Here is a 22487-nt window from a genome sequence, read left to right on the forward strand (position 1 = left end):
GGACAATTTCTGCTTTTTTTGTTGTTTTCTTTGTACTTTACGACACGATTTGATCTATTCCATTGGGTGGTGGTAGATCTTTTCCTTTGAAAATACTTTTGAATTAAACTTTTTACTGAATCTTTCACGTTCCCGACTGATAACGTATCATGTCTCTCTCAAACGACCTGTCTTCTGCATTGCCTGCTACCGACCCTTTGTGCGGCCTGCTCACACTTCCGGTGGACTTTACCGTGAATCCTCTTTCTCTTACAACGACGACAAGTGATGATTCTGGTGATGACACAAGTAGCTTATCGTCTCGTCAATCCGACAGCGCTACGGTTGCTTCAAACGAAAACGCTGGAACGCCGTCAAAGAAAGCCAGGTTATCGTTGGATGACAAGACTCAAAAGACCAAGGATCGGATTTTACGTAATCGTGCGGCCGCTCAAGCTTCTCGTGACAAAAAACGACGCTATGTGGCTGATTTGGAGTCCAGCAATAAGCAACTAAAAGAAGAAAACGAGCAAGTGACCAAACGTGCCAAAGTGTTGGAATCTGAAAACGCACTCTTGAAAGCCGAAATGGAAGAATTACGACGTCAACTCACTGGACTAGAAGGACAAATCCAATTTGGTGATAATGCTTCCGCCTTGTTTCACAGCTTTTGCGATTCAGCACGGATCGCAAGAAAGAATCTCATTACTCGCTTCGGGAAGAATCCAGTGCAAACCTGCCGTCGTCTGTGCCAATGAAAAACCAACCGCTCAAAAAATCCACCACCCAATGGAATAGCTCGCTTGCTCTTTTTTTTATGGTTTTGCAGCATGGTATGAACCGCTGGTGCTCTGATGGTACGATTCTTTTACTCCCTGCAGCGGAGGTTGTGAAGCTTGACGAAAGTAATATGGCTCAAAACGGAGGACTCCCATCTCCAATGCTCTCTTGTTCATTCTCGGACTCGGACGACGGTACTTTGACCCCTGAATCTGTCGCCTCCTATATGTTTCCGACCAACGATTTCTCGCTGGATGATTTATTCGATTGGGATGGTCAGCAGACTGTTCTGCAACAAGCAGAATCTGTGTAGTCTAGTCCAGTTACCATTCTTCCTTTCCCGCCCCCCTCCCCCTTTCTCGATGCTTGCATAGTTTTCCTTCATTTGTTTTCTACTTTTTAGCTTTATTTGCTTTTCTCCTAATATCATTCGCACGTTTTACAATCTTAAATCTTAACTGCTGCTGCTGCTATTGTTTTGAGTGCCGTATTTTTATGCAGATGTTGCATATCTTTGTGTGTTGCTTGTTGAGACTTTGTAGATTTTGGCCTTGCTGGTAAGAGAAAAATTGGCTGATTTTTATGAATGCTGATACGGAATAGCTTTTTGCTATACGCCACGTCAACCCAAGCTATTGCTTTCTGACGGACGGCTTCAACGTATGAGATGTTTTTCTCCAAAAAAAAAACCGCCATAAGAGAGTTGCCAAATTAAAAGTCAGATTTTTCTTTTTTGCAAGAAAATCCATGAGGCGACTGCTTTTTGGAGACAAAAAAGATGGTGTGACCCATCCAGCTTTCCATGCTCTTTCTTCAATAAACAACGTCCTTCTTTAATGAAGTGGTTGAGCAATGAAGAGACCGACGAACCGGATCACTCTGAACCCTGTGAAGCAGTAGAGTCTTCATTCGATCCACAGAATTCAGAGTATCACCCGTCCGCTGCACACCCTGTCCAAGCGACCCCAAACGATCGACAAACCGCTCAGCAAGAACTACACACCCAACCGACCGAGAACACCGAGAAAACCGAACAGTTCGAGACAGACCAAGAGACTAAAGTTATAACAGCAATAACGCTAAAGGACAGTGAGGAACTCACTGACGGTGTCGCAGCTGGGGAGTCGGCGACCGCTGGTCCTTCCACGGCTGCACCAATACCAAGAGAGACTGTTCAACTGGTCGACAGTGCGCAAATGGCAGAACGTATTGATGTCAATACTCTCTCCAGTCCCAAACCAGTGTCCCCCGAAACAAGCTCCACACCTGCATCGACTTCGACGGATGCCGAACTCAAGTCCACCTCAGAAACACTCATAAGGAAATTACTGCAATTTTCGTCTCCTCGATTGGATATCAAAATTGTAGGCGTTCTGCTACTCGAAGGTAAACGGTTCGATATGGGGACTGGCTGTTGCTATCTTGCTTATTTTTTTCCCGGATGGATTGTCATGTGGTGTAGGAATGATGGATATTTTCATGTCACATATCACTCGGTTGGACGAGGAAAATACAATGACTCGTGAACAATTTCAATCAAGTTCATTCCAAGACAAATTGCGTTATGCCAGACATGAACGAGAGACAAAGGATTTGAAAGCAATGAAACGCTCCTATCATGGTATGGAGTTGCTGTGTGGTTCGTCGTCGAACCACCATTGGATCCAAGAATCTCGATTTGACGTGATCGGTATGCTACTCTACTCTACTCTCATTCATCCCCCAACCCAATCTAGTATGACCTGCTTATCATTTATCATTTTTTGCTAATGGATTAGCCAATCACCTATTCGACGCCTTTCTACCTTCCTCCAATGCCAACTTGAATCATTTCAGCAAAATTTTCCAGCATTTGCTGCATCGCCATCCATGCGACATGCTCGAGTTTGTCATCTTTAAAAACGACGCCATTCGATTTTTTGATTATATGTTGCCCTACGTTACGCAAACCACGATTGTCGATGCCATGTTAAGTTTGCTGTTTATACGAAGCAATAATTCAGAGACGCGCAAGAAACGTGAAGCGAGCCATCAACGATTGCAGCAGATCGGTTTCATGGGCCGATTACTCGACGCACTGAAATTATCAGGTAAAAAACCTCAGGGCTCGCGTGTGTCTTTTCATGATGAGATATCCTTCTAATGAGCATCGCTGTGATCGTAGATGATCCTCTTTTTACGGAATCTCTGCAGGAATTCCTTTTAAGATGCATAGAAGAGTGTTCTTTGATGGATAATGGCGATGTATTATTTGCTTGTTTCGACACCCATCGTGGCCCCGATCTCGTAAAGTGCATGGTCGATGTAAGGATATTAAGGTGGTCATAGTGTTTAGAACTCGGGGTTTTGCTGACAACTCGGTCATTTGTGTGCAGCTGGTGGTAAAACAAAAGCCCACCAAGGAACGAGAACTCACAGTTTCCGTGATCAAGGCTTTTGTGAAAAGGTAAAACACGTGGGATTAGTCAAAAGGCATCAGAACGCACCGTTTTTTCTAAATGGGACCGTTCTATTAGCGGCACGTTGACCACACGATCGTCAACGATGGGTCAGTCAGTGCAAGGACCGTTGTATGAGATTGCTTTGGTATTCCAAGAGCTGTTATCTCCAAATATTCCCGACTTTTGTAGCTTGTTGATCAATGATCGACAATCTGTTTCAACCAAAGGGTATGTGCCGGGGGGGTGTTTACCATTGGAGGATAAAGAAGGAAAGGGACACTCATGCTGACCCTCTAGATGTCCGCTTACTTTGGCTGATATGGAGCTGCTGGAAATTGTTTATCAAACCTTGTCCAATGCTCCAGATCAGGTTGCGGTGTTGAATGATATCCCAACTGGTTTCTGGAAAATATTGGTCAATTCATTCTTCGAAAAATCGTACGTATTTTCATCCTACATGTGATTTCGCAAACACAGTATTCACACCTCGTTCTCGTAGTACCAGCAATATTTATCACACGTTATTTTACCGCTTCTTTTACCTTCTAATCACCATTGACCACGCGCCGACGTTGCAGCTACTGATACAAAAGCAAAAACTGATCAAACGCATGATTGACACATACGAAGACAAATCTACCGTCACAGGTAAATGAGGCGTTTTGATCTGCATGATGATGATTCTCCCTTTTTTTTTTTACTTATACGAGGTGGTATTAGACGCACGTGGATTTATTCTCCTGATGTTAAACCATCTGAGGTTGAAGATCGATGCAGACCGTCAATCGACAATTCATCGATTTGTTGCATCCCACCGGCGATTCATTACATTCACGAGTACGCTGAGGTAGGTTATTATTATGCAGTGGCATGTAATCTTCGTTAGGTTCGCTGACAGATATATTTTGATGAATGTGGCAGGATGGATACCCTTGCTCAGACCTGTGATATATATAAATGGAACATTGCATCTTGTCCTCGTCCACCACCCTATGTAGGACCCAGTCCCCCAATTCGATCTGCCGTTTTCTCCCCGTATTCTGCCACTTTACCATTGATGGGTGAAAGTACAGAAAATCAAGGAGCCAATGACAATACGAGCACAAATGGCATTGACCTCGGAAGTGATTGTAAGCCTTCAAGTCTTTCTTATTGCCACGAAAGATGAATGGATCATTGATGTTTATATTTTATGTTTTGCAACAGATGCATACTGCCTTGGATTTGACGAAACGTCTAAAGGCACAGGAACCGAAACACCCGTGTATCAATCGCGAAGGAATTCATTAACGAATGGATATGAATCGTCCCGGCCTTCGTCTCCCAGTTCTGTTTCTTCCAATGAGTTCCCCGCCGATCTTATGTGGGGAGAAAGTCTGACAGCCGATCCACCGAAAATCAAAAAGAAGAAGAAAAAAAAGAAGAAAACGTCCAACTCTTCCATAGAAATAGACGCGTGATGAAAAAAAAAGGAAACAATGCAGCTTGTTTATGTATAGTACTCTCGACAATTGTAAAAAATTTTCTGGTTTTTGAAGCATCTCAACGTATTCCTAAATGTGAACTGTCCAACTTAAGTAATAGGAGGCGTATTTTGTGATCCTATACAGTAATTATGACGGGAGACTAAACAATCATTGTCTCGTTTGTAAGCTACGCCCACAGCCAGATTAAAAATATTCGTAATGGCGCTAATTGGTTTCTTTGTCATTTGTGGTGCTACAGTTTAGGGTGTTCAACTTGAAGTCATAAAAAAGGTCAATGACAATCAAAGTCAAGTAAGTGGTCAGACCGGCAAAAAATGGAAAAAGAGCAAGTCAGTATGACAGTATAGCAAACGTTGGATGCAGTTGGCATACCTGCTGTCGTGTTCGGTATAATAAATACTGTATTCCACGTACATCCATTCCTCTTTCATCGCATTAGATATATATCCACGGACAAATCTCATACTAGATCAATATCCTCGCAACGGTCACAGTTCAAATATACCGAGTTGTACCACACTCAATCCTAATCAGTGAAGATCAACCTTCATCACCATCTTTATTCAGGAACCGACCTTTGACATATATATACCAATTCGTGCCGTAAAGTAATTATGCTATCCACATTCACAAATTCACCGTCTCGTTGTCAACCAAAAGTCACAAGGACAACAACTGTGTTCTCTTGCTATTCGTCCACAGCACAGTCAATGGCAATATATTCAGGATAAATGATACCATCAATTCAAGTAACGATTCATGATAAACTAAATAAGCAGACATAGAATGAAGAATTGGTTGGGGCCTTTTTTCCCTTCTCTCGTTTTCTCAATAAATCAGAGTCGCAATAGATTCCAGGTTTTCTCCATTTTACATTGATTTTTATCACAAACACCACACCTGTAAACATCACATTGTACATGCCTTCGTTGCCCGGAATAACCAATAATCAAGTAGGCCAGGACGGACCACGCGGTCCATCCAGCGGTTGTCGAACGTGTAGAGCACGCGCCGGATTGCTAATGGTTTGCGGTTGAATAAACTATCAGCCTTTGAACGCATAATTATCAGCAACAAATTACGTTTCGCTTCGCCCAAAAGCTCGCCCGTCAATGTGACCCCAGTGAACTCCGCTACTGTGATAGGACCCACAAGCTCGCCCCTCAACATGACACAGGAAATCCTCAAATATACTACCACCAAAAACCTCACCGCTCAAACATATCACCATGAAAAAAAAACCTCAGCGCTCGGTACAAAAGGCAGTCCACAAATACCACCCTTTTTCCCACCCTGTACTAAACGCTGGCAAAATTTCTTTTGTAATCCCGATAAATTTGTTGACTTCCCTAAAGTCTTTTTCATCTTTCAGTTCATTTTTCTCGGGAACTGAAGAAATAATAATGAAATAAGTTGCAAGGAAGCAAAAATCATGACTTGGTCCTTTATTGGTAGGAGTGGGTGGAACTTCTCATATTACTTTGGCCTTATACAATGCCTGCGTAATCCTGGAGGGAAAATGCGCTGAAACTGACGACTTTGTTCATCAAAAAGAAGAGGCCATCTTCATGACGATGACTTCTATTTTCAATAAAGTGTATAATAGAGTTGAAATATAGTTTAACTAGCCATGCATTACGTCTGTACCAAAGTTATGTGCACCTGTGTATTCCATCAGCCGATATATGAACACTTGAGAATAAAGATCTCTCTCTAACATTATCTGAGACCTACTTCATGCAGCTATTTCATGCGATGAGTCCACCCTCTTTTATCAATGGATAACTATGAAGTGAAGCGATGCGCGCGTCTTTTTGTGAATAGATAGACCGTGATACATACACGGATGCAAGAGATCGTGTTGCTTTGCATTATCCAGGCCTGTTCCTTTCTTCTTTCTTATTCTTCCTCTGTAAAACTAATTCAATGTCATCTTCAAACGTTTACTGTGCTTCTTGCAGTTTGCCAGGACATGCTCGCTCCACCAACCGCAACTGCCCCAACAACCCCCGACGTGCCTAACAAAGTAGAATTACTACAATCCGAGGACCAAGCGAAGTCCGTTGCAGAGCTTGCCAACAACTGGGTCACCAGCGTTCCAACCATTTCGCTTGCCCGTTGAATCCAGCAAGATTGGCCATCAGAGCTTTACGCTTCATATTGAAGACTCGCGCACAAAGATCGGGCCGATCAACAGGGGTTTGGACGCTGTCAAGTGAACAATCAGGAACGCTCAACAGTGGCCGAAATAACGAGTGGGAACTTCCAGAGAGACATACCTTGGGACGCATGGATGGCGAGTGCAATTTCTGCCAGGCACACATGTGGCTCAAAGAACGTATGTCTGGATCCATCGCTAATCCACAGTTCCAGGTCTGCTGTGCTCAAGGTTCCATTATGCTTCCGCCTTTGGAGCCTACACCTCCAACCATCGCCCGTCTCCTTCGTAGCGACAATGAAGAAGGGCGAGATTTCCGTGAGATTTTCACGACGACGTGGTTGACGATCTCTGACGATGAAGAGTTGGACCTCGCCACTAATACAAGAGGTTGTCGTATTTGTACATATCATTATACCATCCCTACCTCTCATCCGTATGATACCACTCCATCATATCACTTAGTCATCCATGATTAATCCATATCATTCAATTTACGAGAGAAAACAATTACCAATGATTCCATAGTGCTTATATATTATATATTTGTTTTATGGTACCTTTTCTTGCCGCAAACAGAACAGTTGCTACTGTGCTTTTGTTGTTCTTTCATTTTCCGTAGTACGGCTTCTTTTTCCACTTTGACAAGGGATCGTCGTTCATCCTCGCCGAGCTGTAACCAAAATTCTCGAATCTTCTGGCGTTCTTCCCTGTTACTCATGCTCGACCAGAAAGGGTCCATTTTATCCGAGCGGGTTACAGAAGAGGTTCGGGTATCATCAACACATGCACCCACACATCTTTCTAGATCTATCATAGCCTGGGCGGGATGGAACTGAGGGGGGGAACCAGTGCTGCCCTGCGCGTGTTCAGAAACAAATCACGTTGCAACGTATGCCATAAGGTTGTCATTAATATACCGAAGTTCCGTCAAGAGTTCTCGCCCAGGTTATGCCGTGTATGCGTTAGGCTTTTTGTCTGACGAAAGTCGCTCAATGTAAGGGGGCGGCCTCCGGTGGCAGATGGCATCCATTGCACAGCGGATGTACGGCTTGTTAACTGTACTAAATGCTCCATCAAATAAATTTATTTATTGTAAATAATACTAACAATATCTGATATTCCTTGCCATCATAATCATTCTTATTCTTAGCAACGATAGCCGCCAGATCTACCAATTGACTATTTAATAACGTATTACCAATGATTCTGTTGAGAGGATCATTTGAAAACAAGCTTTCAATATTGTTGATGATTACCGATACAGCTGACTTCTCCGCAAAAGATGCGATTTCCTTGAATTCGCTACGTGTGAGATGTGCGTCGCGCCCATAATGAATCACTTGAATGGCAATGGCACGGAATAACAGAGATGCTACTTTTACTTGTGACATTGTTGCTGGACCATTGGATTGGTCTGAAAGCGTCCAGATTGTGGTTGGTTGCATCTCCAGACGCGATGCGAGGTTTGACGATGCACTGCACATGGTGTACGTGGATAAATGGTCGAATTTGCTACGCACCTGTTTCAATTGATAAAGTGCCAACATTTCTTGAGCTTGATTTGTATTGGGATCGGCGAGCATGGCCTTGACCCGGTCAATAGCTTCACAATCCAGGAAAATGCGAGTGGCAGATGTTAGAATAAAATGTTCGTTGCAGGCCCGAGATTGACTGATCTGGTATCCAGACGGATGCTTGCTGTTACCAGAACATTGCAAGTTCTACTGCCAATAATTAGTTTTTGGCCATCGTTACTCGGCAGCAGGCAGACTGATATATATCCGTATTGTCCCGCTGTAGTTGGTTACGAGCTTGATAACCCAGATGCTCTTCGTTCATAGTGAGCATCTATTAGCGAATCGCGGGCGCACGGTTCGACAGTATTTATTAATATGGATGTTTGGCCTTGTACGAGGATGACGCCAGCTAAGAGCTGAGAACAACAATATCTCAGCTGCGGATACTGAATCCAATCTCGGTTCAGTATCTTGCTGTGGTAATCATTTAACTCAATGTGACGAGTTTTTGACAGCGCATCTGAAGCATGGCTAAATAGATAAAGTTAGTAAAGTGAATAAACGCGATATGTCATTTCTTAATTGATAAATTCGGTACCTCGAGGTCTTGATGTGCTCAATCAGAGAATCACCATCTGTCTCAATATTGGAAACAGACGGTAAAAAAAGGATCAGGAATGGGGTGCTGCCATTTTCCCGGAGGAGCGAGTTCTTGGGTCATCACCGAGGCAGTTGACGAGCTTGCAGGAAAATCTGTGTCCATCCGCCGACCTGAGCAAGCATCACCTTGTCCTGCTGAGTCTTGGTATCAGCAACCATGCAATCACTTGCTGCTAGGACTGCTTCCGTATAAGCGGGCATTTTTCGATGGCCGTCAGCAGATTATCTTTGATTGATAGGCGTTGCGGTGGTATGTGCCTCGCCTCAATATCAGATGGCGCGCGGTTCGTCCGAACATGAGCTTCGTCAACTGACTGTAACTCGTTATCATCCGGGCTTAGGGAGCCATCCTTAACTTGTTCTCACTTCCTGCTGTACGCCATTGCTATCCATCTGTTTTTACATGGGACTGGAACGTTCGAGAGGATCGCAGAGGTTTGGCATCGCAAATTGGGCATTGAAAACCCAAGGTTGGTAGTTTCAACGCCAACCATCCACGGTTCCGACGCGCCCGGAATAACCAACCAAGTGAGCCAGGACGGATTACGCGCGACTATTCAGCGCTAGTCAAAGTAGAGAAAAAGACCTGTTGAGGTTTACAGATAAGCCGACTGCTTTCACATTTTGCTTTTACTGCCATACTGACTCGCTGGTTTTTCATTTTCGTCCGTCTGACCACAAATTTGACTTGCGGTTTTTCCCAATCTTTTTGTCAATCTGATTTTTCACTGGTTGCTTCAAAATTTCAAGCCATGTGTATGGTGCGATAAGAATTGAGTATAAGTTAGTATAATCAAAAACAAAGCCAGAGTTGCGCTGCCAAGAAAGCCACGACATACCACAGATATACAATAAGATGACATCATAATCATGACACGATTCATTATGACCTCGCCAAATAGTAGCTGCGCAGTCATAAGAGGTAGAAAGAGACCCAGTAGGAAATCGACCGACAGTAAGGCAAAGAGCAGTTGATTTACTAGAAATGGATGGAACCTTGGCGTTCAGTTGCCGCCGACGTAGGGATAACTTGTGCAGTCGATACCGCTTGAGCTTGGAGAGAATCTCTGGTCAACAGCAATAAGGACCAGGAAGAATGAAACGTAGGCCAATATACCAAGATCAGAGAACCATTTTTGAAGATGTCTAGCGCAAAGAAGTAAAAGTGTTTTTTGGCTGCCAACACCGATAGGGGACATGGAGTAGCGAGACAGCTCCGTTGACGAGAGAATAGGAGCAAAAATATTGAAAGACAGCCCACCGCATGATCAATCAAAAATCGTCAGCTTGACGAAAAATGATGCAGCAAGAGGTAACCGTTTGTAAAATAAAAAATTTATTGCTGTTCTGGCAATAGTGGGCAAGTTGCGTATTTTATGACATGTCCCGGTAAAAATTAACACGCCCGTTTTCAATAAACAGTAGTAGACTATCGTAATCACACAAGGCCCACAAGCGCTGATAATGACTGAGATCAAGGTATCATACAGAGAACGGCTGATTTTATCTCTTGGAGAACCATATTCCACTGTTCTCGAACCATTTTTGTCAGTCGCCTCTTGCATGAACAATTAATCGACTGTGCAAAGGATTCGGCAAAGTGGATTGAAATCAATGATATTTATTGGATCATTTGGTGGCAAAGAATGATCGTTCTCACTATTTGATGAGATCTCTTCGGCAGAACCAAGATAGAATTGGATGTGTATTGACAAAACGGAGTACTGAATTTCCATTGTAAATGACGATTTGAAATAGAATAACGATGGTGTGGTTTATTAAAGCCATATGCAGCCCAACTTCAGGGATGTCTCATTACCCGTAAAACAATGTCATCAACCTCAACTGGGTTATTAGCCAAGTCAAACCACCCATCTCTTGTATGCCGGACACTTAATATATGTATAGATACATAGAGGAAGGGACCACTTTTGGTCATCTTCTATCGCGTTGATCAGTGTCAATAACTGAACAGCAGGGTATGCTACATCATTATATAATACATACTGTCAGATTCTTTGTATACCATATTTGGGAATGTTATAATGCGCTTGTTCGTATCCATACGTTGGCTTGCTAGATCTGCACTTATGAAGGAGCCTGAGTGGCCCATTCTTTGTGCTTCGAATATTTATGACAGATTTGAAATTTTTTGTGTCGGCCATATGGCTACATTTCTGTAAAATATTTATATATATAAAACAGCTTCAGAGATTTAGGAGCCAAAGGTGGGTTTTGCGATAGAATGTGGAGATTCATTGGCTTGGAGGGAATCACAGACATAACGATAAAGGATCAAAAGCCTGGCAGTTATGAATGAAATGAAGGCGGAGATTGAAAAGGACGGCCTCGTTGATGTTTTTTTTGGGTTCACAACACATTGTTCTGGTTTCTTTGACCTTCATCCCGCTTCCACAAAAAGCTAAAGCCATCTTCATTGGCAACTTTGTTGTTGTTTATCTGTATTATACATTTACCGTATTATTACTACCATCATGTTCGATTCTGACGAAGAAGATTACGACTGTCCATTGTGCATGGAAGAACTCGACATTGCTGACAGGAATTTCCGGCCATGCACTTGTGGCTATCAGGTAAGCTCAATAACCCAAGAGACCCCAACCGCCATTATGCGGTCGCAGCATCATGGACAAATGCAGTAACGCCTTGGTTCGCCTTGAAATAATATCGATTCTCATATGCTATTTTCTTGTAGATCTGTCGCTTCTGTTGGCATCATATCAGAGAGAATCTCAACGGACGATGTCCTGCCTGGTACGATTATAATAATACAATGAAGAGCGCTTACTGAAGTTTGATCTGTATACTAATATCATCAATGCCTCTAGTCGACGTGAATACTCTGACGACATGGTTGAATTTGAGCCTATTGGTGCTGAAGAGTAAGTCGCGTTGCCATTCAAGAGTGCCAAGTCGATGAGTGTTTTTGTCTAACCTTAATGCAAATAGAATTTCACGCATTAAACGAGAGAAAAAGGAAAAGGAGCGACAGCAAAAAGACATGGAAGCCGTCAATCGTCGCCATTTAGCCAATATGCGGGTGGTTCAAAAGAATCTCGTGTATGTGATTGGCCTGCATCCGAAATTGGCGACAGAAGAGGTAAACCACTTGCTGATTAAACCGTGAAAATGGGGGGAAACAAGTTTATTCATTGTTATTACATTCATTTGTTAGACCATTCGATCGCAAGATTTCTTTGGTCAATTTGGCAAGATTGCCAAAGTGGTCATCAACAAACGGCCCGTAGCACCGACATCGCATGCCAGCGGTTCAACTTCTATGCAACCGAGTGCGGCTGTCTATGTCACTTATGTAAGGAAGGAAGATGCAGCGAAAACCATTCATGCAGTAGATGGGAGTATCATGGCGGGGCGAATTCTCAGGTAAGTTGGGAGTTCAAAGTCCAAATCAAGACCTAGAATCGCTCACTGTAATTCCTTTTTGTGTTGGATCAGAGCTTCTTACGGTACTACCAAATACTGTACGTATTATTTACGTAACATGACATGTCCAAATCCATCGTGCTTGTATCTGCATGAACCAGGGGAAGAGGCAGACACGATTTCGAAAGAAGAACTCGCTACAGGGTAGGCCATTGATTAGAAAAGCTTCATCTCCCCTTACAGCGTGGACGGGATTCTCATATTTGATAATTTCAAAATAATAGCAAACACCGTATGCGAGATCAAATGTCGACTGATGCCGAGAGTCGACAGTCGCAACATTCCCATCCTCCTCCACCTCCTCCTCCTTCCTCCATGTCCAGTTCCGATTTCCCGCCTGTATCCGCTTCTCATCGTAAACCGGCCACCCTCGAATCGGTAGCGACGATTTCCTACAAGACTCCCATACGACAGGATTCGGGATCAAAACCCTCTTCTCCTGCTGTTCACTCCGAGAGTACCAGTACCGAAGAGGATCGATCGGCTTTACCGGCGACCGCGTCATGGGCGAAACTGGGAAGCACCCCATCGACACCTGTACTAAAATCGGGAGTCCTACCGGAGAGAGCACTGACGCCTGATAATTTCGGTCCACCCTTGTCGGTGGCGGTGGCAGCGTCTCAAAAGCCACAGCAGCAGGTCTCTGTGACAAAACGAAAATCGGAAAAGAAGAAGCGAAAGGAGCAACGTAAACTGGGTCTTTCTGATCTGGATTCCATTACATCAACAGAGAAGAGCGATGCCGACGTTAAATCCAGACGATCACCATCCGTCAGTGAGGCTGAGGAGGAAACAGCTGGTGAAGAGGAATCAGGTTCTGTTTCGGCAATGAGACGTCCACGTTATCATGACGCTTTGGTGAACTTTGTACTGGGTGATGCATTTGATGAGTTATTGTGTCTACCGTCGTTGGAAGAACCCGAGGAAGCGCCAGTGGGCGTTTCTGCACTGCATGATACAACGGGATCATCGGATGAAGATACGCCGGTCACACCTGATACGATTGAACCTCTGTCCATGTCGCCGTTGGAGTTCCTCACGAATGCAACCCCAACACCTACATACACCGGTACTTTCAACCCATTTGCGCATCAAATTCTTCGCTCGACGGGTAATCTCTTTGACTCACCCATGCGCAAACATTCTCGCTTCGGCTTTGCACAGATCTAGATCCCCTCTTCCCATTAGATAAAAAAAAAAAAGTAATTTCGCTACTCTCGGAAAACAAGAAAAAAAAAGAGAAAGAAACAAAGATGAGTTCACTTTCATCAAAGCATGGATTTATTGAAAGTAATAGCTTGAGATGATGCATGGTATGATACCGAAGATTCTGAGAGTATATTATCCTTTTTTCCAACAAGCAATTCATGACGACAAAGTTCGTTGTCTGGTTTATTGTTGACAGCAACCTTTTTTGTCCCACGAATTCTTTACTGTAAATGGCCATCTCCTGCCCGCGCGCAAAGCAGAAGTAAAAATTTCCACTCTTTCCTCTTTCTTGCTGACTGTTGACCACAGCAAGGGTCATGGGATCGGAAATGGACGACTCACAACGTATTTTCATTTGCACCGGAAGACAATGCTTCACTTTGGGAGGCAAAGGAAGAGAAATCGGCGTTTACACGGCTGGCATGCTTGTAAGTGTCCTTGGCAATAGAGCCGATCCATTGGAAATAGACTGGCGAACTCTCTGCATTCCAATCATAGTTTGCACTGTCTTGCTGGATGTTTGTAGACGGACTATTATTCTCATCCACTTTACCCAACCGTGTTATCCCACCGGGCTTTGAAGATTGGGCGCCTGGCATAGTCGCCATACTTGGCATGATCACGCAAGTTAACAATGACAACGGCTCGTACTGTTAACAGGAAAATTCAAAGCTCTAACCTTATTTGTTTCATCAGTATCAATCTCATTGATAAAGAAGCTCTCAACGGCGACGAATTTGATGGTCGTATTCCTTGGCGAGCTCGCTTGATTTTATTCCTGGTATGAATAGGCTTCACTTCGTTCACGCATCCTGGGGCGGTCTTGATGAAGAAACTCACCTATAACGTCATTTTTAGGGATTTGCTATGCTTGGTGGTGGTGTGGCAGGTTCAGTGGTGAGTAGCATCTTGGGTTGGTTATTAAGCCTTGGTTGAATGTCTGACTGTTGCATTAGACCGTTTTAATAGTCAAGTATACTATTCATGATCTGACGCCTTTGGATTATTATTTGGGGATTATGGAGGTCATCCAATGCACTCTCATCATGATGAGGTCGGTATATTTCAGATACATATGGAAAAGTAAGGGATAAACCCATACTGACGGGGTTGGAGGATCGTGTAGTACGGCTTTGCTTTGGGTTTCTCAGCAACCGCAAGATCAATATCATTACATTTAAGATGTAACCTTCAAGGAATGCATCACCGATCATGAAAATAGCGCTCATTCCTTTCCGTCACTTGCTGTGTTGTTGGACATTCAACCCTTTTTTTCTCTTTTTATCGTTCTCTCTTTTTGCTTTGGGTGGGTCCAAATCAGCCTCTTTTTTTTATATATACATATCTATTATCATTTTATCTCAAGAGAAAAAAAGAAATATACCTTTGTCATTCCCCATGTTCTATTTCTTGCGCGCTCCGTTTTTACAGACTGCCATTATTGTGTTCCTGTGCTTGCCTAGAATTGATGCTTACACGACGGTGCGTCCTTCGGTATCACACGCGCATCGTGTCACTGGGTATGGATGGGTTCATAAACCTTCCGTTTCTGCGAAAGTGTGGTCGTCAATCCTTGATCGGCTGCGTGGCGTCACGGCAACACGGACCATATTCACCCCCACCGCGACACCCACAAGTAATCTGGAAAATACGTTGAAGCAGTACTTCAAAGTCCCAGAGTGTTATCAAGGAAAAGGGCCGAGTGCCAAGTTTTCGCAATACTGGATTCCTAAAGAAAACGAATGGGATGAAGATGAAGATGGGCAACGCCTCTTTTTGGGAGGCGAAGATACCAAAGTCCCCATTAAAAGCAAGCATGGTGAAACCCTAGCCATGGTACCCCGTAATTTGCGATCCAAATGTAATATGGAAGGCACAGTACGTAGCTGCAACACTTCACAGGGCATACTCTGCAAATCATACTAACCATTTTACCACGATACTTTACCGGACGGTTCTCCTTACAGTGCTTATTAAAGAACGGTTACTTGCTCGGATTGTCCGATGAGACTGGCACCTTTGATGTCATTGGTCCAGCGAACCGAACGGACGCTTACTTTGGTCATGGTTCAGAAGATCAGAACTTGGTACCTTTTGTGAGTGTGGCTGCCAATGATTTACCCAACGGGCTCACGCTTTATATCCCGGAATTGGATGGTATGCCTTTGGGCATTGCCGGAGGTGAATCGCATCGACACAATGGTTGCGTACGTGTTGATGATGGCGGTTGGTCTTTTGGCGGTAAGTGCGCTAGGCGATGCTCTTCTTTTTGCCGAAGCTCCCGCGCATATTAAATACACGATGGATCAAAACAGGGTGTCAGCTTGATTTCTTTGTCGTGACTTATGTCGATTATCTGTGGCTTCATCTTCCCGAATCAGTCTCGCCCAAAGTGACCGATTGCACCATCCTAGACTACACTTCAACTGCGCATTTGGCCTATGTTGGAGCTAGCTTGGAGCACCATCGGAAAGTCACTCACACCGGTCCACCAAGTGAATCGCATCCTAGAATAGGGATCCCTCAACCTCAACCTTGGCGTCAACCTCCTCGTCAACCTCCTCGTCAACGTCAGCCTTTGCGTCAACCTCAACCTTTGCGTCAACCTCCACCTTTGCGTCAACCTCCACCTTTGCGTCAACCTCAACCTTTGCGTCAACCTCAACCATTGCGTCAACCCCAACCGTTGAATCACCGTCAACAGCATTCACATCCCCATTTACACCCCCAACTGAAATCACATGCATATTCATATTCATATCCATATCCATATCCATATCCACAACCATCACTACAAGCATTACGACCATCCTCGCAACCATCCTTGCAAACAATCCAGCATTTATTTTAAAATCATCTTTGGAAAATTCAAGTTGCAACTGGCGATGTTCGAGAAAAATCTTCCGAACAGAAGCAATGTTGGCAGAAAGTACAATATTTTCTCAATTAGAAAAAGAAACCACAAGGTAGTAATGACACAAGTCACAGCACGGCATGACTGATAGATACAGTAGTCAACTATGACTGAGGATTGTTTATGACGATGTAATTATCCAAAACTTTTTATGTTTATTACAGGATGCATCTAATTCGCTGAAGGTATTAAATAAAGATGAATGGGTTTGTATATATGTATTTACATGATCAGGCACTTGTTTTGTTCATGTTGTCGGTTCATGCGCATGAGTTGTTCCTCCGTGTAAGCGCGACCAGTGAAGGTTTGGATATCTTCAATGGCTTGCTCACGTTCATTATCCTTTTTCTTTTGCTTGATTTCTCTCGGAAAGTACGTTTTCAAGAAGTTTTGCATCGACTCGTCAAGATTCATGGCGCTCGCCGAACGGACCGCATTGGGATATCGGCATAAAGGACAACTGTCCATATGCTTCCTTTGCGCCTTGATGAGGCATCGCACGCAAAACACGTGGTTGCAAGCCAATCGAATAGGTCGCCAGGCGACAGCCATGCAGATGGGACATGCTACAGATGAAGTTACCATTAGACCTTTCTTTTTCTCGCGCGTCTTCAAGTGAGATACGATGGTGTCACTTACAATAGTCGTCGGGTTGCGGTATAATGGCTGTTACTTTTTCAATGATAGTGGCACATAGCATCCTTGCCATTGCAGGACTAAAGAACTTGTCAGCGCGAACAAAACTGGGAAAAGTGGTGCTGGCACTATCAGAAAAATCATTCCTTGTTAGCTCTATTGTTTTGATCATCCATGAACACATATATCGATATTAACTTACGTTAAGCCACTTCGTTTATCGTGCTTTTTGAGGATCTTGGTCATGGCGGTGCGATTGAGTATTTGATAATGTTTCATGGTGATCAATTCGGTATTCAGTGCAAGGAACTGTTGGAAAGCGGATTGGGAAGGCTTGCTTTTCAGTTTGGAAGTCTACCATTGCAAACACGTAAGCATACAATCCTAAAAGATGTCCACCAGCATGTAAAAATACTTTACCAAGTTCTTTCCCTGCATTTGATTCATGAACCATTGCAATTGCGCTTTCGACTTCTCCACCGATCGCATGGTACGATCGGCTTCCACTTGGCCTTGAAAGATTTGCGCATCAATGTAGATGCAAAAAATTTCTCGCCAAGTATACATGTCGTCTCGCTGGTCTGGTTTGGCCTAGCATATTAGAATCCATGATCAGCCCTTGTTCTTTTTCGATTACTCGGTGCGAGGACTTACCAGGGTGACCATGCGTGTTTCAAAATCGATCACGTCGCGTTCAAACTGCTGGGACGTTGCGCTTTGTAATTTGGCAGCTTCTTGCAACTCGGTCATCAACATGTGGAAAAATTCATCATCGTGTTCGAGTTCAATCACCAGACTTCGGATCTCCGGAGCAACGGACACAGTTTCATCGGTTGATGCGATCGTATCGCTGTCTGAGGAAGCATCAATTACCAATGAAGGTCCCGCTGATGTACTCTCCATCAAATCGGATGGAATATCCACTGAAGCTTCCACTGCACGCTTCTCGGCCAAACTCGTATCCATTAGTTCGCGAAGGAGCGCAGCCGCGGTGTTTCGTCTTTTTCGCATGGTGGTTGCTGAGAGGAATGTCTTGCTACTGTCCTCTGATTCCTCATTCACAGGTGACATTTTGCCATCGTCCTTATCTTTGCTATCGTCTTTGTCGACCATTGGTAGCTGTGAAATTTGGAGCGAAGCATTCATCGTGTGGGCATTATCATGCTTTTGCGTGCCACTGTGTAACGTGAAAAAATCGCTGTTGTCGTAGCTCCGCCGGTATTCGAGCGTCCCATCCAGACCGTCACCGCCACGGGTTGAACTGTTCCCATGAATCAGGCGCTCAAACAACTGTTGGACTTGCGGTTGCGAATAGTCATAGTTGAACTGAATGCAAGGACGCACATTGGGAGGTTCACCTAAATGATGCATCATGTCATTTACTTTGCCCAAAATCTTGGGAATCTCGAGAATGAACATACACGTACCAGTGAAATAGTACTTGACACGGGGTATACTGTTATCCTTTCCATTTTTCTCGGCTCCAAGGCTTGCATGCAATACAGAAGCAGACAGCCCTCGCTTTTCAATCTCTTCTGCTACCTTGGCAATTGTTTTCTTCAATGCCTTGTATTGAATCAAGTAAGGACGCCACTCTGTCGGAATATCCTCGGCTTCGGTTTCAAGTTGTTTGCCAAACTTCATAACAGCTCCACAATCACCATTGCCTGGTCGCAAACAAATAGGTACAATAAATACAAAAGGAAAAAGAAGAAAGGGTAATAGAGAAAAAAAAAAATAGCAGTAAAAATAAATATGAGAAACAATGGTTCATAAAAAAGGCAACCGTTTCTGCGGCGTTTCAATCACACTCACATCCCGAAAAAAAAAAATGCTCTGTAAAAAACGACGATCATCCGTCTTTTAAAAAATCACTGGTTCTTTCTTCTTTTGAGTAATTCGAAATGTAAAGGTATATATTAGCAAGTTAATAAACTGATTTCATTATGCCCACAGGATGCATTTATGATGAGGGTTCATGGGCGTGCCAGCTGCACATTTAAACGTTTTCGCAAAATGAGGTGAATTCATCAAGGGGCCGTTGACCCGGAACCGATTGGGTGAAGTGGTTTTGGTGCGCAACTACAAATTAAACAGTAAAAGGATCATGTCATTCATGTCAGTTTTTGACCTTGCATCAAAGATCATGTGCCATATTTTCTTGTTACCTCACGAACATCATGCTCTGGTGTACTCTTTCGACACCGTGTGCGTCCAAAATTAATGTAGAATAGCTGCTCTGGTGTCCAATGTCCCAGACCAGGAAGTAAAACCTTTTCACCATGCTTTCCATCGCTTTCATTCATTTGTTTCTCCCAAGCGGAGTAGGCCAACTGAATTCCACCATTGTCTGCCAAGTTATTGGCGAGTGTGCGCTTTCCGTCCACCTGATAGGTCTCGCCATGCGGTCCTTGAATTTCAAATTTGGAGTACTGTTGTACAAAGCACGTCGCACGTGAGTCAAAGCGCGCCATCGTCTCATTGGACCACCAGTGTCCAGCAATCCCGCGGCTATCAAAACGGCGTCCTTCTTGATCAAATCCATGCTAAAAAAATCCCCAAACCACACAACCCCCCCATGTGAAATGCAATGAGATCTCCCATCTGCTGATGAAATTCCAATGAACTGGTCATAACTTACAAGTAATTCATGACCAATCATGCTACCCAAAGCTCCGTAATTCAAGTAGCCAGGACCTCGCGCATCAAATAATGGCTGTTGAAGTGCTCCAGCTGGCAACACCACCTATGCCATTTATGTCTAATGGTTAGCTCTTTTCTTTGCACATGTAACGACCTTTTTTCTCATCTATTTTCGTGCTTATGCGACTGACCTTGTTAAGCATGGAGTCATAGGTTGCATAGACATTTTGAGGGTTCATTTTCCACAGATCACGATCCACAGGATGCCGTAACTGGTTCCACATTCGTTTGACTTTCCATTGATTGGCACTCATGACATTGGCCATAAAATCCGTTTCATCAATAATCACTTCCGAATAATACTCCGCCACGGAAATGGTGGACCGCAGATCCGGTTGTGAAATTGGATATCCTACTTGTCGATCCATGTCTCGCAACTGCAACCTCAGTCAATCAAAAAATTCCCTCATTCCCATCTTCTATGGCATTTAAACTGAAAAAGTCAATTTTTTTACCTTTTTCACCATCTGTGCTTTGGTTGCATCATCCTGTAACCAATCCAAGTCGTCCAAGCGATCAACAAAGGTGTTCATGATACGCACCATGACATCGTCTGCTCTTTCTTTGGAATCGGGATCCAATTGATCAATCACGAAATAACGCCCAAGCAAAAATCCCAATGACCGATCCACGTGATTCAGACAAGTTTCCCAACGAGGAGGTTTCGCGCGCGATTCGATGCCGCCGAGTTTGGCTTCCAATTTGCGTTTAGGGGCGACAAACTCTTCACCCAAGGTATCGAGGTACTTCCATATGGTGCGCCATATCAAGTACATTTGAAGCGTTCGGACATTCGTGCCACGTAAAACTTCATCTGACAGATCTCTGACAAACTGGGGCACCGGTACAAGGATATGATCGGGCAGCGGACTGCCATGGGGTAACATGGATTCCACGTACAATGTCCAGTTGAGATTGGGCGCGGCTTGATGCAACTCTTGCAGCGTCCATCGTTGGATCTTGTCCGTGTCTGAGCGATAGGTGACTTGGGCCAGTTTTTTCTCGAATTCCAAAATGCGTCGGGCAGTGGCCACGGGACTGGACGATTTCCATCCAAATTGACCGTTGTCTTTGCTAAAAACGATTTCCAGAATTTCCGTGACCACTTGCATATAGGTTGAAAACACATCGGTGTCGTCATAATATTCACGCGAAGGTAAGCCTACTTCGCCTTGCCACAATGTAATGCTTGGCACGCTAGGAATTTCAGGGTCCGGACCGATTTGCATCTCAAAGAGGGCCCAAATGTGATGCTGCCCCAGGTAACTGACGGCTTGACTCAAGCCTTGCACCATGGAGGAATCGGACGTCGTGAATAAAGGTTCATTGGAAGCGTAGTAACTGAGCGGAAGGAAACGACGCACTTGGTGAAATAGATCGTAAAGAGGTTGGATACCGCGTCGTTCAATCACGTCTTCGTTCATGCATGAACCATAAAATGCGGTCAACTTTGTAAATAATTGTTCATCCAGGATTCGATCAAGACGAGGAAGGTATTGTACGACTGAATCGGACTCGCTGGTCTCTTTCATGATCATTTTCTCAAAAGTATTGAAATCGTACCCCAGAATTTGATGGGCTCGCTTCTTGTTGCTTTCGATGATGGCGCATTGCGTGTCGAGCTTCGACATGGTATCTGGCAGTAAATGATTTTCCATCCATCCATCGCCTATGAAATTCATGGGTCAGTCAAAACACGTGTAACGTAAAAAGTACTCAGTGACACGATATACATGTATAGGCGTAAAAGTCGGTGCATGGATCTAATTCTCGATTGACATCCTGTACGAACATAAAAAGAAAGGCATTTAGTTCACCATTTATTATAGGAGCGGAACCAGTTAGACTCACTTGAAGGATATGGGCGGCAGCCAAAATACAGTGGGGTTCCAAGCAAAAGGTCTGTTGATAAAAAAAATAAAAAAATAAGATTGATAAGTCTCTGAAACCGCTCTCATTGAAAAAAGGGGAAAAAAATGCGGTATTCCGTTACTGCATTGATTTTTTGTCGATTTTTATTACCGCTGTTTGATTGTCGGATGGTGGCAAAGGGGTTGGCAAGGGAGAGTGAACAGGTGGAGCAGGATACTTCGGCCGGTTATCAAAGCTACTTCGAGCGTAAAGGCCCACAAAAACGCACAAGAGAATAAACAGAATGGAGCTCACAAAGAACATGAGCTTTTCCAGCGATGTGAATTGACCCGGTTGAAGGTACACTGGATATCGATACACTCCGCTGCCATAATCCGTGGTAGACACCGCATCTTCACTACGTTCTGAACGACGATCGGCATCTTCAATACGATCGCGCGCCAAAAGCGGTGCTCTGGCGTCGGTCATGCTTCCCACACAGGTGTGAACAAGGGAACAAAAAGCAAGGAAAGCTACAAAAAGCCCGCCAGTCACTCGTCGCTTTCACCCAGAAAGTCACGCCCAACCCTCAAGGGGCTATTAAGGCGAAATCACCTAAAGGGGCCTACACACAAGGTTTGCCACCAGCGATCCGTGAGAAACACTCCGATTATCATTTTTTTT

At 44.0% G+C, this 22487-nt stretch overlaps 8 protein-coding genes across 8 annotated transcripts; 5 read left to right on the top strand and 3 right to left on the bottom strand.

Moving 5' to 3' along the window:
- Positions 1-23: 23 nt before the first annotated feature.
- BYT42DRAFT_537883 (uncharacterized protein) lies at positions 24-737 on the top strand (the record flags this gene model as incomplete). Its single annotated transcript, XM_051565507.1, has 2 exons — positions 24-288; positions 364-737. Exons 1-2 carry the CDS (start codon positions 150-152, stop codon positions 735-737), a joined length of 513 nt encoding a protein of 170 aa, XP_051419985.1. The 5' UTR covers positions 24-149.
- An 803-nt stretch (positions 738-1540) lies between these two features.
- Positions 1541-4738, top strand: BYT42DRAFT_582274 (uncharacterized protein). Its single transcript, XM_051569668.1, has 11 exons — positions 1541-2145; positions 2222-2449; positions 2538-2849; positions 2924-3063; positions 3135-3205; positions 3276-3428; positions 3498-3638; positions 3700-3848; positions 3921-4047; positions 4122-4330; positions 4407-4738. Exons 1-11 carry the CDS (start codon positions 1596-1598, stop codon positions 4658-4660), a joined length of 2334 nt encoding a protein of 777 aa, XP_051419986.1. The 5' UTR covers positions 1541-1595; the 3' UTR covers positions 4661-4738.
- A 3221-nt stretch (positions 4739-7959) lies between these two features.
- On the bottom strand, positions 7960-8880 carry BYT42DRAFT_623222 (uncharacterized protein; the record flags this gene model as incomplete). The annotated part of the gene is made up of 1 exon (XM_051572390.1): positions 7960-8880. A coding segment is annotated over exon 1 (472 nt), but the record flags the coding sequence as incomplete, so codon positions are not given.
- Positions 8881-11382: 2502 nt separating this feature from the next.
- BYT42DRAFT_87434 (uncharacterized protein) lies at positions 11383-13857 on the top strand. Its single transcript, XM_051572876.1, has 7 exons — positions 11383-11619; positions 11742-11800; positions 11875-11928; positions 11996-12146; positions 12222-12430; positions 12503-12634; positions 12715-13857. The coding sequence occupies exons 1-7, from the start codon at positions 11521-11523 to the stop codon at positions 13658-13660; spliced, it is 1650 nt and encodes a 549-aa protein (XP_051419988.1). The 5' UTR covers positions 11383-11520; the 3' UTR covers positions 13661-13857.
- A 159-nt stretch (positions 13858-14016) lies between these two features.
- BYT42DRAFT_616960 (uncharacterized protein) lies at positions 14017-14880 on the top strand (the record flags this gene model as incomplete). Its single annotated transcript, XM_051572126.1, has 6 exons — positions 14017-14127; positions 14198-14346; positions 14396-14480; positions 14558-14596; positions 14656-14757; positions 14851-14880. The coding sequence occupies 6 exons, from the start codon at positions 14017-14019 to the stop codon at positions 14878-14880; spliced, it is 516 nt and encodes a 171-aa protein (XP_051419989.1).
- On the top strand, positions 14523-16693 carry BYT42DRAFT_87575 (uncharacterized protein). Its single transcript, XM_051572877.1, has 5 exons — positions 14523-14596; positions 14656-14753; positions 14826-15577; positions 15667-15940; positions 16015-16693. Exons 3-5 carry the CDS (start codon positions 14912-14914, stop codon positions 16548-16550), a joined length of 1476 nt encoding a protein of 491 aa, XP_051419990.1. The 5' UTR covers positions 14523-14596; positions 14656-14753; positions 14826-14911; the 3' UTR covers positions 16551-16693.
- On the bottom strand, positions 16459-19012 carry BYT42DRAFT_582285 (SPX domain-containing protein). Its single transcript, XM_051569669.1, has 6 exons — positions 18677-19012; positions 17904-18607; positions 17670-17840; positions 17452-17603; positions 17253-17377; positions 16459-17179 (listed from the first exon to the last, which is right to left on the bottom strand). Exons 1-6 carry the CDS (start codon positions 18891-18893, stop codon positions 16836-16838), a joined length of 1713 nt encoding a protein of 570 aa, XP_051419991.1. The 5' UTR covers positions 18894-19012; the 3' UTR covers positions 16459-16835.
- On the bottom strand, positions 18977-21997 carry BYT42DRAFT_582291 (uncharacterized protein). The gene is made up of 7 exons (XM_051569670.1): positions 21975-21997; positions 21521-21854; positions 20408-21445; positions 20084-20329; positions 19891-19995; positions 19418-19795; positions 18977-19331 (listed from the first exon to the last, which is right to left on the bottom strand). The coding sequence occupies exons 2-7, from the start codon at positions 21632-21634 to the stop codon at positions 19194-19196; spliced, it is 2019 nt and encodes a 672-aa protein (XP_051419992.1). The 5' UTR covers positions 21635-21854; positions 21975-21997; the 3' UTR covers positions 18977-19193.
- Positions 21998-22487: the final 490 nt, after the last annotated feature.

This window comes from Radiomyces spectabilis (genome assembly GCF_025331425.1).
Source record: "Radiomyces spectabilis strain NRRL 2753 chromosome Unknown BYT42scaffold_12, whole genome shotgun sequence".
In the NCBI taxonomy this organism is placed as follows: domain Eukaryota; kingdom Fungi; phylum Mucoromycota; class Mucoromycetes; order Mucorales; family Radiomycetaceae; genus Radiomyces; species Radiomyces spectabilis.